Source organism: Hippoglossus hippoglossus, chromosome 9 (genome assembly GCF_009819705.1).
Source record: "Hippoglossus hippoglossus isolate fHipHip1 chromosome 9, fHipHip1.pri, whole genome shotgun sequence".
NCBI lineage: Eukaryota > Metazoa > Chordata > Actinopteri > Pleuronectiformes > Pleuronectidae > Hippoglossus > Hippoglossus hippoglossus.
In genome coordinates, this window is record NC_047159.1 from 26582408 (window position 1) to 26598334 (window position 15927).

The 15927-nt window shown below is 39.0% G+C and overlaps 1 protein-coding gene across 3 annotated transcripts in view; it reads left to right on the plus strand.

Moving 5' to 3' along the window:
- Positions 1-15927, plus strand: part of abca2 (ATP-binding cassette, sub-family A (ABC1), member 2) — a 69238-nt gene that overhangs the window by 9031 nt on the left and 44280 nt on the right. For 2 of the 3 annotated variants that reach the window (XM_034595679.1, XM_034595677.1), the window contains exons 2-3: positions 14220-14313; positions 15081-15083. In XM_034595679.1, coding sequence (XP_034451570.1) covers positions 14220-14313; positions 15081-15083 — 97 coding nt within the window. The remainder of the gene's footprint in view (positions 1-14219; positions 14314-15080; positions 15084-15927) is intronic. The other variant, XM_034595678.1, reaches the window with a different exon arrangement.

Consider the following 15927-nt stretch of genomic DNA (forward strand, 5'->3'; position numbering starts at 1 on the left):
CCAACAGAAAAGCATGATATGCACATTAATGGATACAACTATCTATTTATATATAAATAGATAGATGTACAAGACCTGTACGCTCTCTTTTGTCAGGTGCATATAGCTCCACTCACCCAGGACTACTAGGGCTTCAAAATGATCAATACAAGTGAAGTCAGAGCTACAAGGAAAAGCCAGGGGCAAACAAATAATCCAAATAGCACAAAAGAGACATCCTCATGTGCCTTTAACAAGGGAAAAGTAATTGACAAACTCTGAACACTGCTACATTTTATTGGAATTCCTTGAATTACATGTGACTTTGATTTAAAGGCTTTTACTGTTATGTATCCCACTCAGATACATCTTGCTCACTGTCACCAAGTAGACGATTGTAATGATCATTTCTGAATGTTGTGATCTTCTTTTTTGTGTTACGATTTACAGAACACTTGTGTGACTATGAACAGTAGGTTTCTCTGGCTCTTAATCTTGGAGAGATACAACTGTGTCTAATCTCTGAGGAGGACGTATTCAAGGACAAAATGTAGGAACTGCTAACGTGTTAATATGTATATGTGGGGGTAGGGGGGCAGGTTGGTGGCTATAAATACATTTCATCCCAGGGAGCACTGAATGGTACATGTAGGACCAGACTTGGTCTTGTGTGTTGTCCCTTCTATTGCATAATACAATTTAACTCAACATTGGTGCTCTGTGTATTATTTCCTCCTTTATTCATGGGCAGCTTGATAAGGCAAATTCCACAACACCATCCAAACAGCAAAAAGCACTATTCAGTATAGCCCTTTTTGCTATTAGGCATAGTACAACAGCTGGCAGACAGTCCTTCAGTACCCTTGGCTGACAGTCTGTGCCAGACAGTGTTGGGCAGTGGAACGACACTTAGAAACACATTACAGTAATGTGATCACTTTTGTCACTCATGGTTTAGGTGAACAATATCAAATTCAATAATTACTTGACTGCTTCTAATCCCAGTAAAGATCTGATATGTTAGACATTATTGGGGCCTTATTGTTCGCTGTCTGACTGATGGGTTTGATTGAGGGGTTGATATCAGTTTGGTCTCTATGTTGACTTGTCTGGAACCAGGGGTTGAGATGCAGTGTAGGTGGTAATATCTAACAAAACACCTCCGGACGATTCCAAAGTGGTTTTATTTAAATGTGGTGTGTTCCTGGCTGGGCCGATGTGGCAGATGTTAGCCCCAGCTAAAAGTACATTCAAGAGTTGCCTTTTTTTGAGAGCTTGAGAGTGTTTAACCTCTAGGGTCAGGATATGTGGAGTTATTTTCTTTTTTTCTCTGTTAAATACTGGTGATGCAACATGTGGTTTGGAATATTTGGAGTTATTTAAAGGCACCTGTGACAGAGCTGACAGCTAAAAAACAAAAGTAAACGGTAGTATAACCCATTACCTTTGCTCTTGAGTAAATAGGGAAGTATTGTAAATACTTTTCAATGAGAAATTAACTATAGTTTTCAAGTAACGTATCCAACACTGGTGCCAGTAGGTTTTTAGCTGTGTCAGACAGGCAGCAGTAGAAGTCGATGGTGCTGGAAAAAGAGGTTCAGACAGCCTATGAATTATTGAGAGCTTCTTCCTTCCTCCAGGGGAAATGCTCCTGAGACGGAAAGAGAGACTTAGATTATATCTACAGATGAGAAAGAGAGAAAATAACACAAGAGATAGAAAGAAAAGGCGAGAAGGCCTCAACATGCCAATAAGGCATTGATTGGTTCATCTGTCGAAACAACATGGAGTAGGCTGGAGGGAAGTTAAGAAGAGGTATATGGATGCCTCCTACTAAATGAGACTTTAAGTGGATTCAGTTAGTGAAATGATAAGGTGAACCTCAAGGACTGTAATTAAAGAAAAAAAAAGTCAAATGACAAGAAGAGCCAAACATATAAATCGGCATGGCTGGTATGTAGGGCTCCATAATATTAGGTGATTTCAATTCATCAAAGAAATATCTACATCAGCAAATATACATTATCTCCTGTTAATAGTTTCAAACCTTTTTTTGGAATTTCCGCCCATTTGACATATTTAAATGCGAAAGCGTATAACAGAATAACTATGACATCATAATGAATGTACTGTATGACACCCTATTTGAAAGGTAACCCCCAAACCTATATTTCCACTCCAGTAGGGCTTCATTGATATTTAGATTTTTATATATATGTACATAAACTGAATGTCTGGTCATTCACAATTTAATATCTCAATCAAAGGTCCAATGTGTTTAAATATAGTAAACAAATCTAGATCAGTTTGTTTACAAGATAAAAAAAAATTGTGAAATATTACATACACAAAAGAAAATTTTACTTTGTTTAGTTGTTGATACATTTAGGTGATTTATGCTTTGGTGCTCACAATTTCCATACAAATAACTTAGGGATTGAATTATGGAGAATCTACTCAATCAAAAGAGGTATAGCATGTCCCTATTGACAGAACTGGACAAAAGATATATGCTAATCCGTTATGCCGTATTGGTCTCTATTTTAGCTCTGGTTTGGTCTCCGCCCTAGCCATTGTATAAAGATGGACGACATGACAGCTCAAAAAATTAAAGCAAAATCATCTGTATTGCCCATGGTGGCTGGTTGCATTATATGTCATAAACCCTGCCTCCTCCATGTCAGCAGATGGGACATAGACTAAAATAGAAAGTCAAAGAGGTCAAATACGTTTTTTCAATTTACCTTGATACCATGGCTCTGTTTCACAATCACCACTGTGCAGACTCCTGCTCCAAATGATGTCACACAAGAATGCAGCACCTGTATTCAAGACATTTTAGCTTCGTTTTAGTACAGTGGCAAGAAGTGGAAAGGCATCGTCCATCTTTATATACACTCTTTCCACCAACACCTGAGTTCAGTTACTAAATGCCCCAATGAGAGTGAACCAAATATAATTTTTGTTACTTCTACTATAATTTTTATAAACCATGAGAGTAATAATTCTGTGTAGCTTCACCACTAAAACCACCACTTTTACACTGCTATAATTATATACACATTGTCATTTGATATATTGTTACTAAATTGTGCTACTTTAATATGAAGCTTATTGGCAATTGTCCCACTTTGCAATATTAAGACCAAGATAAAATCTTGTCCGCATAAATCCACAACTTTAAAACCAGCTTGGAATATCTATTTGGAGAAAAACAAATTGGACAAGCTTGTGAACTATGTGGATCAGTCTGTGGTTGATGTTTGGCTGTTTGCAGTGAGAAACAGTCTGTTCCTCTTTGAGTCTGATTCAAGAGAAATGTTTGTCTCTATTTCTCTCTCAATCCACCTACTGTTCCAACAATTTAAATCTGCGAATAGCATTCCCCCAGTCTCAGTGGAGAAACAAAGAGAATACGTTTTTGAAAAGAGACTACAGCACTGTCCATTCTCCGACTAAATGATTCTTGTTCTTCTCTCTCTTTATCTGAACAGAGCACAGCAACCCGGCACCTCTTTGGTTACAGCCAAAAGATTTAAGTTGCGTTACATAAATTCATCCCCCAGAAACAGAATATCTTGTACTGTACTGAGCTGAGAGGGAGGAGAATGAACATGCAAATGGCTTAAATTCTGGCATGATAGCAGTTGGGTGCTACATCATGACAACGCCCATGAAAAAAAAAGGCTTCTATAATTCATAGCCCCCCATGTTATCCTGTATTGTTCTGTGTGCAATGACATGGCACAAAATAATTTTAGCTGCCATGTTTCCATTGGACAGTAAATAGTTTTGATACTTGCACATGGATTTTAGTAAATGTTCTGCTTTAAGTGTCTTATTGCTCAGAGAACAAAAATGCTTGTTTAGACAACTACATCCTACATGAGTTTTGCTCAGTATTAGTAAAATATAAAGCAAATGAGGATATTTACTAAGAATGCGCAGCCTCTCTCAAGGCACAGTGATAGTATAGTTGATATAGTCCTATAGTAGAATAGTTGTAAACCCCACAACTGGGTTTGACATAAGCCACTTGTATTGTTTTGCTCATGTCCTCATCACTGCTGCATGAGGTAAACTCATTGGACCCTTGGACTCTCCAAGCTCTTTCAACTCCATGTTCCAGGCAAATACATCTATATTGAATGATACCACATCTCGTGGTTTATGTCCAACACCAACATTTGGAACCTGTGTGGATGGTTATGTGACCTTTATATAAGTGTTAGGGTCATGTTCGTTAAGGATAACTTTTACACAATGGACTGGAATTTGCATTCTGTCACAGATGTATAATTAACACTAGGTGTTCATATATCTTAACCCCAGTTTATTTGCTATAACAACTATACTCCCCTTACCTTTACCATAGTACTGTATTTTTTTTTTGTTCTCTGATGTTTCAAAAAGCCCACAAAGAAATAACACATTACAAGTATTAGTTGACTCTGCAACTGGACATCATGTCTCAGATTAACCAGTTGGAATAATATAATGACCCTGACAAATACTAGTAGGTTAATGTAGGTATTAAGCAGGTAATGTTCCCAATGTTTTAATTGTAAAATGTACATATATTGAAAAAAGACTATACTTTGCCTTTATAGATTGGGAGATAGCTTTCTCAAGATTGTCAACACATGGCTGTAACATTTTAGCCTTTGAATTGATGCAAAATCATTGATTTACTCTTACACTCCTATGGTTTGTCTGCTTTTTGTTTTCCCGAAGCTTCTGGTCCAACACAGATCATTCATGTTAGCATCTTCCTCAACCACGAAGAGAAATGGTTAGCAAAAATCAATGTGTGTGTGTGTGTCGACTGAGGGAGGACACAGCAACATTTGTACCTGTGGTTTAGGCTTGTAATTATCTTGTTATGATTTACATCACCCATTTATTCTGCTTAACATACAACATAACTTCCTCACATTATTACCTACTGTATTGTATTGGGCTTTTGCTAATCCAGCCAACACACTGAGTGTCCTTTAGTTCCTTTATTGGAGGGCAAATTCATATTCATCAGGTCTAAATTCTTAAGCCAAATGAAATTGTGCAGCAGCGGCTATAATTTGGACATACTCCATAAATGGGCCTTGTTTTTTGGCTGAAGTGCCCCTTTAAAAGACAAGCGTGATTAGAAGGAGAGGCTGCAGCGTGTGGCAGCCAGACTTTAGATGACACATCCATTTAGAGGGAGTGAGTTCCTCCCACAGAGGGGAGAGGAGGGGGGAAAGTGAAGAGCTTTTAGCCTGGATTCAGACTATACTGCAGCACGGATTACAGCAGGTTGTTTGTGATGTTGTGGAGCAATGCTCTGTGATGACTGAACTCAAGTGTGAAGGTTGATTGTTGTTTGGTAGTGGTACTACTTAAGCGAGCTATTTTTTCGATTTAGCCATAGCTTTACTCCTCCTGCAGTTAGTTTTGGTCATGTTTGGTCAACTCTATCTTTTTTATTTTAAGTCTTGTTTTCAGTGGAAGATCAGCGTGTCTACACAGTAAGCGTTGGCCATCTGTGACGGTACAGCACTTTTTAAAATCAATATACCTGTGTAATGCTTCACACTTCAACAAGCATGCAGTGACTAGAGCCTTTCATACTCTTGTGAGGAAGTAGTCCTGCATATCCCTGAGAGATCTTACATCTCGTTCTGCTCTCTCTCTCTTTGCTTCAGAACTATGCCAACATAAAGGACTCATGGAAGTATGTGGGCAGTGACACATAGTTTTGAAACAGACATAATCTTGTGTAAATGCAGACAACCTGATTACTTTTGTTCTGACATTACTTTTTACATCCTTTTTTATTTTAGAATTACCACACTCATTCCACAATCAATATATTCTTATTTACACTGAGGTATTGTCATAACAGTTAGCCACAGACCTAGCTGGTAAGCATCAGCAAGTAAACAGGAGAGTTGTTAGTTTGTTTGAAGGGCGGCTTATCACAGTCACAGTGAATACATCCTTATGTTTAAGGACTGGTAACTAAAAACTGTGACTCTCAGCTAACTGCAAACTTCAGGTCCTTAGCACCTACATTAGCGCTTCCTGGCCAAGATGACAAGGGTCCTTCAGAATAAAACCACCAGTGCTTCTGTTGTGATTTATTTCATTATAACAGCACTAGTGAAAGTAAACTCAGAGTCTGACCGACACAAGATGTTTATTATTTTTGGAGACATGACTCATGACCTAATCTCTAGAAATGTATGATTCAACATCAACGTCAAAGTGTACCCAAGTTTCCTGATAGTATTGAAACGGGAGATAAGCATTTGTCTCAACCCTATAAACCGTGATTGTGTATTTGGCTCTGAGGAGGTGACCCATACCTTCTTCTGCATATTTAGCAGATCACTGCTGTTTTTTCAACATCTCCCTTGTGATACACAAATCACTGCCAGACAATGGATCCAGTGCTGTTCCTGAATCAATTTGTCCACCTCCATCTTGTATTACCTTTTGTAAAGGTGCAAATACAAACTTGGTTTGGTGCCTCACTTCCTTTGCTCTCTTCAGGCTCTTTCCAGTTCCCTCCAGACAAAAAAAGCACATATACGTTGCACACACTATCTCAGGAGAGTGGTCTCAATGAACAGTGGCCTTAGGGTTTTCATAGGTAACTGTTGAGAAAGACGTCTGTTCTACTTGATATAAGGTCACCTGTAATGGATCATATTCTCTCTTTCATAACTGTGTCGATAAAGAAAGTCAAAGAGGTTTCAGAGAAAAACATTTTCTCAACTTGCATTGGGACCCCGAGACTTATACAGTTCTACAACATTTCGAACAACGAATTCCATCAGTTCTATCAGCAGCAGCAGATCACATCATAACAAAGCTTGTATAAGCAGCCGAGCTGACATTTGAAATGAGTGATCTTCATTTTTCCAGTCAACATACAATGCTCAGCTTGTAAAATGTATCTACTTTGGAGACTATTTTCAGTTGTAGTGCAACTATGCAACTAAGCACAGTGCTTCACTTAGACTCAAGATATTTAAATCCTTATTTAAGGAGCCATATCTCTATTTATAAAAATAATGTGAAACTACATATTAGCAATTCCACATTTCTAAAAAGGGCATCATGGTCCTCTTTGGTTTCACACTATTCTCTTACAGCTCTGTTTTAGTTAATGTGTCAGCCAACTCCCCACAAAATATTTGTATGCTGCTACAACTTCCTCTGAGATGTAAGCCTTAAATTGACCTTTGTGTGTGTGTATGACAGTGTGGGATTTTCAGCCTCCCAACCACTCTGCCCACACTGACTCTCTAGGTCTCAAACACTGTGTGCTTTGTGGTTCCAAATGTTGTGAATGGCATCACTGGTGTGCAACACATGATGACCGTCTCTAGTTGATGAATAATAATGATTCTACAGTCAGCAGAATCTGTGTGTGTGTGTGTGTGTGTGTGTGTGTGTGTGTGTGTGTGTGTGTGTGTGTGTGTGTGTGTGTGTGTGTGTGTGCTGGTGCCTGGCTGTACCATGCTTTCATGTTAGTATAGTAGTGTGTATGTGAATGATTGTGAAGAGACACAGATTGAAATTGAAATATGAATCTGGGCAAAGTTCTTATTATTCTTCTCTAATTTGAAATTGGTTTGATGTGTCATTCTATATTTAACCTAATCATGGAATAAGAAAAAATCCTACACAAATTTTGATTTGAATGTCTGTAAATGAACAGCTATCTCTCCTATTGGGTTAGTCAAATAGTTCCAAGCTCTTAAGTAACAGCATTACCTACAGTTTTAAGGATACAGTGGCATTTACTTGTTAAGTTGCATATTGCATCCAACTGAATACCCCTCTTCTAAGCTTAAAGGAGAACCTACATTGGTCTTCAGGTACAATAAAAAGGTGCATGGCTCTCTCTAGAGCCATTGTACGGTTGGTCTGTTCTGGGCTACTGTAGAAACATGGCAGTACAGCATGAGGGACTCTGTGAAAGAATATCTGCTCCCTGGGAAATAAAAAGCTCATTTTAAAGTGACAAAAAAAACTCAAAAGCGATTCTTAGTTTCATGTGATTACAGACCAATCAAAACATCATTAGAAATACAATTTTAGAACTACATACAAATACAGGTGTCGGAGATTGCCAGTACAGACAGGGTTCAAGAGTTCTCAGTGGTAAAATAAACATCCTACAGACATTATTGAAATGACTGGAATGAAAGTTTGACCAGTAAACACTGGACTGCAGTGAACATGAGCAGAAGAACATCCATTCATTAAAGGTTCAGTGTTTAGCATTTAGTGACATCTAGTGGTGAAGTTGAATGTTGCAGCTGAAAACCCCTCACCTCACTCTCTGCTTCCAAACACGACTGTAAAAAACATGGCGGCCTCCGTAGACAGGACCCGCTCCTTATTTAAAGTATTTAAATATGAAGGGCCAATTCGAGGGTAAAGAAAACAACAATTTGTACTGATTGATGATTACACATTAGTGAAAACATCACTAGGAGTATTTTATATTCAATTTCTGCCAATAGATCCCTTTCAACTAAGTCTTACACACTGAACCTTTAACCATCATCTGATCATAAGGTGACTGTGTATGTTGTTGGTGGTGGTCGCTTTCAATGGAGGACATGATAGATGTCCAAAAGTGAAACCGAAGCGTCTTGCTCACCCCCTGGTGGTTTGCTGCAGTACAGGTAAATAAACGCTCCCTCCTCCATGTTAGCAGATGGAACATGGACCAAAATAAAAAGCCAAAGTACACGTCTCATAATTTTTCGTGTGTTCTAGTGCTCACATTTTTCATAACTTTGGTTTGAATACATTTTTAAACCCCATTTTTTAAAATGGGGTGAAACATCATGATTGACAGCTGAGACTGACTTTAATACCACAACGTCATCTCCCATCTGCTACTGTGCAGAATCGGTCTCAAAATGTGGCAGATGGCAGCCTTTGTATCCAGGATATTTGGGCTTAATTTGTGGATAGTAGGAGGGAGTGGACACGTGTTGTCCATCATTATGTACAGTCTACGGTTGGTGACCTGAAAATATGTTTTGATGCATAAATCAACTGAAAAGACTAAGGCATCATTTAAAATCTCTCTTTGAGGATGTCCTTTTTACCACTGTGCTGTATCACACTGCTCTGATGACTCATGAGTGTGGCATGTTCTCTAAACCAGTTTCAAGTCAGGAGGGGGGGAGGAGGGGTATTCTTGTTCAAGGATATTTACAGGTTGTTACATTGTCAGTCTTAATTATTTCTTTCAGTAATAACATTATTTTACTCTATTTTAACTTTGTGAGTGTGGTGACATCACTACAGAATCCAGTGGTCCAAGAAACAAGAGCAGTCAGTCACTCAAGCTGCTTTCAGACATGCACTGAACTCCAGTTTCTCTGGAGGAGGTGAATATGTGAACGCAAATGTATAAGTGAGAACCTCTGGAGTTTCTGCAGAAGACCACAAAACAAAAAGAAATCAAATATGAAAAGCAGAGCCATATACTTAGACGAGTTTTTGTGGTGATAGGAGCCAACACCGGTGTCGATGTGCTGTAAACAGGTGATCTCTGCAGTGGAATTAATACATTACATTCTGCATCATGCCTGCTGCACCACCCCTCACCTGTATCCGGTGTAGAATTTGTTGCTATTGTTTTTGCTGGAAATCCTCTGGTGCGTTGTGCATGTGTGAAAGGTAAACTGCAGAGACAGTCCAGACACAATTTTCTGGAGATCCTCTGCAGGACAGACACAAAACAGCAGTTTATTTGGACATAAAAATAAACATGACCAAAGTGCATGACCAAAGTGTCAGTACTAACTAACTAAGTATACAAAAGAAAACCATGTGCACACAACGACTGCAAATACAGCAGGTCTAAGCAGAAGCAGGAAGTAGGGCAGTAAACTGTGTGGGATTTTCATAAAAGAAAATGATTTTATTCCTCACCTTTATCTTCTCCTCCAAATAAGGAAGACTAACTGATGGTTCGTTTTCAATCTGTCTGATTGTCTGACTGCTCATATTTCTTGACCTGTCTGACAACATGTGTAATAATTTAATAACTGATAGAAAAGAAAACTAAACCAATTCACAGACTTCTAATAATCTGCAGATATTCTTGAAAGTACTTTATCTCTACACACACATAAGCCATATTTGGGAGATTAACCTTTACTACTTCTTTCCTAACAGTAACCTAACCTTACTCTAACCTTAAACCTAAAAACATATAACTGTGTAAATAGATGTAGGTCCCCACAACATGAGTAATATCTGGACCACACTCCCACTTTGTCATCATGATCCATGTTAGAAGCTTCAGTGGCCTTACGTGGCCTTGCCATCATACAGTGTGTTATTAGAATTTATAGAGAGAGATAAAAGGGAAACCTTGGCAGCTGTGGCTCAGTAGGTGAAGCAGTTCATTCATTAAACAAAAGGTTTGGGGGTTTGATCCCAGGCTCTGCTATTCTGTGTGCCAAAGTTTAATTTGGCCAGATACTAAACCCCAGTTGCCCTTGACAGCTGTGCTGACAGTATGTGTGTGATGTGTGATAGAGAAAGTGCAGCACATAGATACACTGTATGAATGAGTGAGAATAAGTGAATGACAAAATAGCATTTTGAGTGCAGACCATTTACCATATATATTGTAAATACAGATCATTTACCTTGCAGCTGCTAGACGTTCACTTTCAGTTTGAAAAACACTGAGGGCCAATGGCTGCAGCTGAGAGTTAACAGTAGAAGAAGTAGGACAGGAAGTTGACCTGAGGTCAAATTGCCTTTTCAACAGTCCACAATCATGTGAGCTGTGGCTTTAATTATTACATGATAGTCCAGAAGGGTCATGAAGTGCCACAAGGTGAAATTAGAAATAATATTTGAATGAAACAATTCAACTCTGTGTTTACATTCATCTGTGTCATCGTACAACTTTAGTTTTGAGAACCTGAATAATCTGAAGACATAGGCTTGTTTTTTATTGTCAAGTTAGGAAAACACTTGCACAGGCTATGTTCTTAATTGTTGTAGACTATGGTGTTATTTACTGCAAATGCATGCTACCTGCTCTGCACTATGCTTCTTAGACATCTTGATGATTTTGTCTCCCTGGGAGAATTCAAAGCACTGATAAAAACTGTGTAACTGCAGTTCAAAAAGTATTTCTAAACTGGATTTTGTCTCTTTTTCAAAGTTTTCCCACTTTTCTATGAATTTCTGAAGAATAAAAGGCAGAGATATTAAAGGAGATAAAAAAAATCATTGTGTGCAGTTTGTTGTAGCTTGATTGAACTTAAGGGGACTGCTGGGCCTATGCACTCAACTGAGTGCCATTCTAGTTTGAAATGCTTTATCTCTATAATTTATTAAGCTTGAAATGGTGTGCCATCTCGACCAGGTCAGGACGATGCACTTCCCAGTTAAATAAAGCTTATTTCATTTTTAAACAAATTACATTAATTCATTTCTTTTTAAAACTTATATTTAACATTAAAAATACAGGGTATGTACAGGGGCAAACTGAAATAACTTTGAAACGTAAGATGTGTGTCAGATGAGACACAAGACCAGGATGTATCCATTTTAAACAGCATAGAGTCCACTAACTCAGTTTCAGCCTGCGGGGCTGAGCTTTATATTTGCATTTTATCCAGAATCAAATAAGTCATGCAAACAACCCATATGACTCATCTGACCTGCCATTTCCATTTATAACTAGTGACAGCTGGTGCTGGCTCAAAATGAAAAGCTTCTACCTGATTGTTGAGTATCTGAAGTAGGATTAGATGAAGTTTAGAGTTTATCATGCTTTCTTCTACTTTCCATGCATCTGGTACTTTACTGATCCACTTATTGGTTATTTCTTTATAACAAATGTTTTTTTTTATCAAAATTATTTCCTGAACGGGAATAACATTTGTTGTATTTTAAATATAATAAAATATAGAGTAGCAACAGCAAAATTACCACACATCTAACTGACATTTCCCATGTAATTATATATAAAATCTAGTTGTAAGTTAGTTGTAAGTTGCTATCCCTGTTTCATTCTCTCTTGCTACTGGGCTCCACTGGAGGAACAGCTGGTAGGAACTTCCTCAATAGTGTGGTGAATAAACTTCGACATTCAGTTTTAGTTGTGGCTTGTTTATTGCAGTTAACCATTAGCCTATAACAAGCTTTGATGGAAAGAAATATCGCTGCTCTGCAAGTTTATGGCTATTTAATTAGTGTTATGATAAATCACTCAACACTATTAGCTTTTACTCGCCAATGTTTTCATGCACGCACAGTAATAAGAATGTAGTTCCTGTCTACTTGAGTATTACACTGCACTTCACCTGATGCCATGTTCTTCTTTGTGTCCTCTCTGTGTCCTCTCTTGTGTCCTGCTTTGTCTGTTTGGAGGAGCTGAACCCTGCCGAATGTCAAACAGCGTCACAGAGAGCAGAGCAGGGAGGAGAGGCTGCAGGCACCATTAACACCAACATATTTTACAATCCACTAATCTCACTCACTGGTCTCCTCGTGTACAAATAAAATGATCTCTGTCCTTACAGATTTTGGATCAGATGAGCCCTGGAATCCCTAAGAAATTTGAGTCACCCTACTGGTGCATCCACATATTTTTTCACATTTGTACACACAAATTATTCTTACATAAATGAGCAAAATGCTCGAGCAGTCAATATTTGGTATTCAACATTTTCAGACGTAACAAAATTAGGTCTAATATAAAAGTACAAACTATAAAAAAGTGTGCAGTTACATTATGTTCACACTGCCAGCCTTCGTGCTCAATTTAGATTTTCTTCTAGATCCAAATTTTGTATGTAGCTGTTCACATAATTTTTTTTAAATGTGGCCAGTATCAGACTACAATCTGAACTTGTCATGGCCCTGATGTGACTAACCTCAAGAAGTTACACCCAGCATGCAGTGTACAGAGGTAAACAAGGAGAGGAAGTCGGTAAAAAACATGGAGGCGACAGATCTGAGCGTTCACGGTAAACTTTTTCTCTTGATGCTTTCAAACACAGTCCAGTTACAATACGATCACTAAAGTTTTGTTTGTACAGTGTCACCCGTAGTGAGGTCTTAAACCTCACTGCCCCTCCACTGACTACCTCTGTCGCAGCTGTCGTCCATGTTTGTCATCCCCAGGTGACTCCGACCAGCCCCTTCGCCTGCACAAAATCATGAGGATACAAGTGGCATTGAATTTGGATACGGGTCACATGGCTGTTGAGACTGAGGTCGCATTTCAAAAAGTCTGATTTGTATCTGACTTAGAAGCACATATGAAAGTGGCCCAAAATCTGATTTGAAAAGAAAGGATTTCATGTGATTTGTGCTGTGCACACTGTCATTGAACAATCAGATCTGGGTCACACAGGGAGGAAAAATCAGATTCGGGCCACTTGGGCCTGTTGTGTGAACATAGTCATTGATCATTTATATCCAGACATACTCATCATCACACTGTTGTTTCTCCTCTCCTCTCCTCTCCTCTCCTCTCCTCTCCTCTCCTCTCCTCTCCTCACGAGCAGTCTAAATGTGATTTATGAATTGCTAGCTTTGGCAATGTGCTTGCTGCTGTGTGTCCAGTTGAGAAGCTGGCAAATGGAATTCTTAGCTACCGACTGTATTTTTTGCCAGACTGGGAACTAATGAAAGATAAGAAAAAAGGAAACAGAGTGAAGACAGAGGAGGAACACTTTGTTAGAGGGTAAATGTACTTGGCACTTTTACAGTATAAAACAGCAGCTCATCATTGCTTAGTGAGGATGAGTGTGTAGTAGGACAGACAGTACTGGAATAAACTCTAATCAGTGTGAGTTTATGTGAGTGTCTTTCCTTCATATGTCCACTGTGCACAATAGATAGGCTGCAACACATACGAATGATACACTACACATGTTTTGAAATGACTGCCACAGTGGAAAGGTTTTGTCAGTGGCAGCCATAAGCAGAAAGTGCATGTTCAGCAGATTGTACATCCTTCACACTCCCTCCCTGGTGTAATGGATTTCTGTGTGACAGTACGCAAACTGAATCTATTCCACAGTGTGAGCCACGAGCAGGGAGATGGGAAGTGACAAGGACAGTGTGAGAGTATGTGAGGTAACCATAGAGGAGGATCACTGAGCTGAAACTGGACCTAGTGTTGGCCAGGTTTCACAGAAAATGCAGCACAATTAACATTGTCCCCTTTTTGTCTTTTTACCATCCAGTGGGTCCTGGCCTTTGAGATCTTCATCCCGCTGGTCCTCTTCTTCATCCTCCTGGGCCTGAGGCAGAAGAAGCCAGCGATTCCTGTCAAGGAAGGTAGGCAGACATATTGGGACATAGACGGAGACGGCAATGTGATGGCTCCCGTTATTCAAGTCGATCGACACATTAATAACATTGCACCACATATCCCTGCCTGTTGAATGGCTCACAGAGTGTTATTAAGCATATTGGGATATTTTCGCTAAAATGATTTTTAAAAACACCTCACTCTGATCCCTTGACCTTGTTAAAGCTTTATTTATACAGATGTCTATACTGGTATTACCTGATATTTCCCCACATACATCCATCTTCTTGTGGGATAAATGCATGTTTCCACTTACGAAACAGTCTTCTCTTCTCAAATTTCTTTTCTTTGTGCTCCATTAATTGCCACATGTGCATGTAAACAAACATTTTATGCAAATAGGAACCGCAGCTGGGCTCTTTTGTATCTGCAGGTTTAGTGAATACACCCTGCTATTTGTGGTGACACAAACTGTTGTTACTGACGGTAATTTAACAGTGTGGCTGGAACAAATTTGTCTTTTTCTTTTCTGTACATGGTGGTAAATAAAAGATGTGTTTTCTGTGCCTTACAAATGATTTGCCCCAGGAGAAGCATGTGAATTTCTTTAGTTATACATCATCCTTTTAAAACACAGTAACATAGCTCTACAGAAAAATACAAGTAATAAAAGTAGCCTAATAATCCAAAAACATGAATCTAAAACAATTAAAAAACATTCACAATAAAAATACCCAGTAAAAGCCATAAGGCGAAAGGGAGTTTTAATATACATTTAAAATAGGACACTGAGTGTGTCTGTCTTCGCTCCTCAGGCAGTAAGTTCTACTGTTGAGGGGTCTGAACAACAAAGGCCTGGTCACCGTTAGTGACAAGTTGAGATCTGGAGAGCAATTGAAATCGATTAGAAATAACAGTGGATCACAGATATGAACTGGTGCCTGAAGTTCAAGGCTTGACAACATGGCTGTAAAACGCTAAATTCAACTGAAAAACTCACAGTTAACCAGTGAAGAGCAGGAAGGATGGGTGTGATGTGATTGCTTCTCTTAGATTGTTTTGATAGCCTGGCAGCAGTGTTTTGTATCAGCTGTGGTTTTTCTATGTTTCACTTGCTGATCAGATATGAGGGGACCAAGAATAGATCCTTGTGAAACCTTCAAAATAGAAGAGCGCGAGAGGAGGAAGCATCTCAAAGCACAACAAGGAAAGAACCTGTTAGAGAGACAGGAGGTGAACCAATCCAGAGCCACATCACTTATGCCAAGACTGTTTTTCACTGATTAACTCCCCTCGTCCCCAGTGCTAGAGGGTCAGCTGAAAAACAACAGAGCCTTTCGTAAAACTGTTTCAAATCAATAAGCACTGTTTTTTTTGTGCAATCCATGAGCCCTGCATAGAACAGAGCACTGACATCTACTACTTATTCCACAACTGTCTGTCTGTATGTGGCTGGCTTATCTCAAGAACTGTTCTTCTCTCCCCCTTCACACATGAGATGATATGATATTGTTAACGCCTGCGTGAGCAACGCGGCTTCAGCAAGTCTGAACCTCTATCAGACAATCGAGGTCTCGCCTGTTTCTCTGCGCATCGCATGCGGTTCACAGCAAAATAGACTGAAAATGATCTTTCACCAC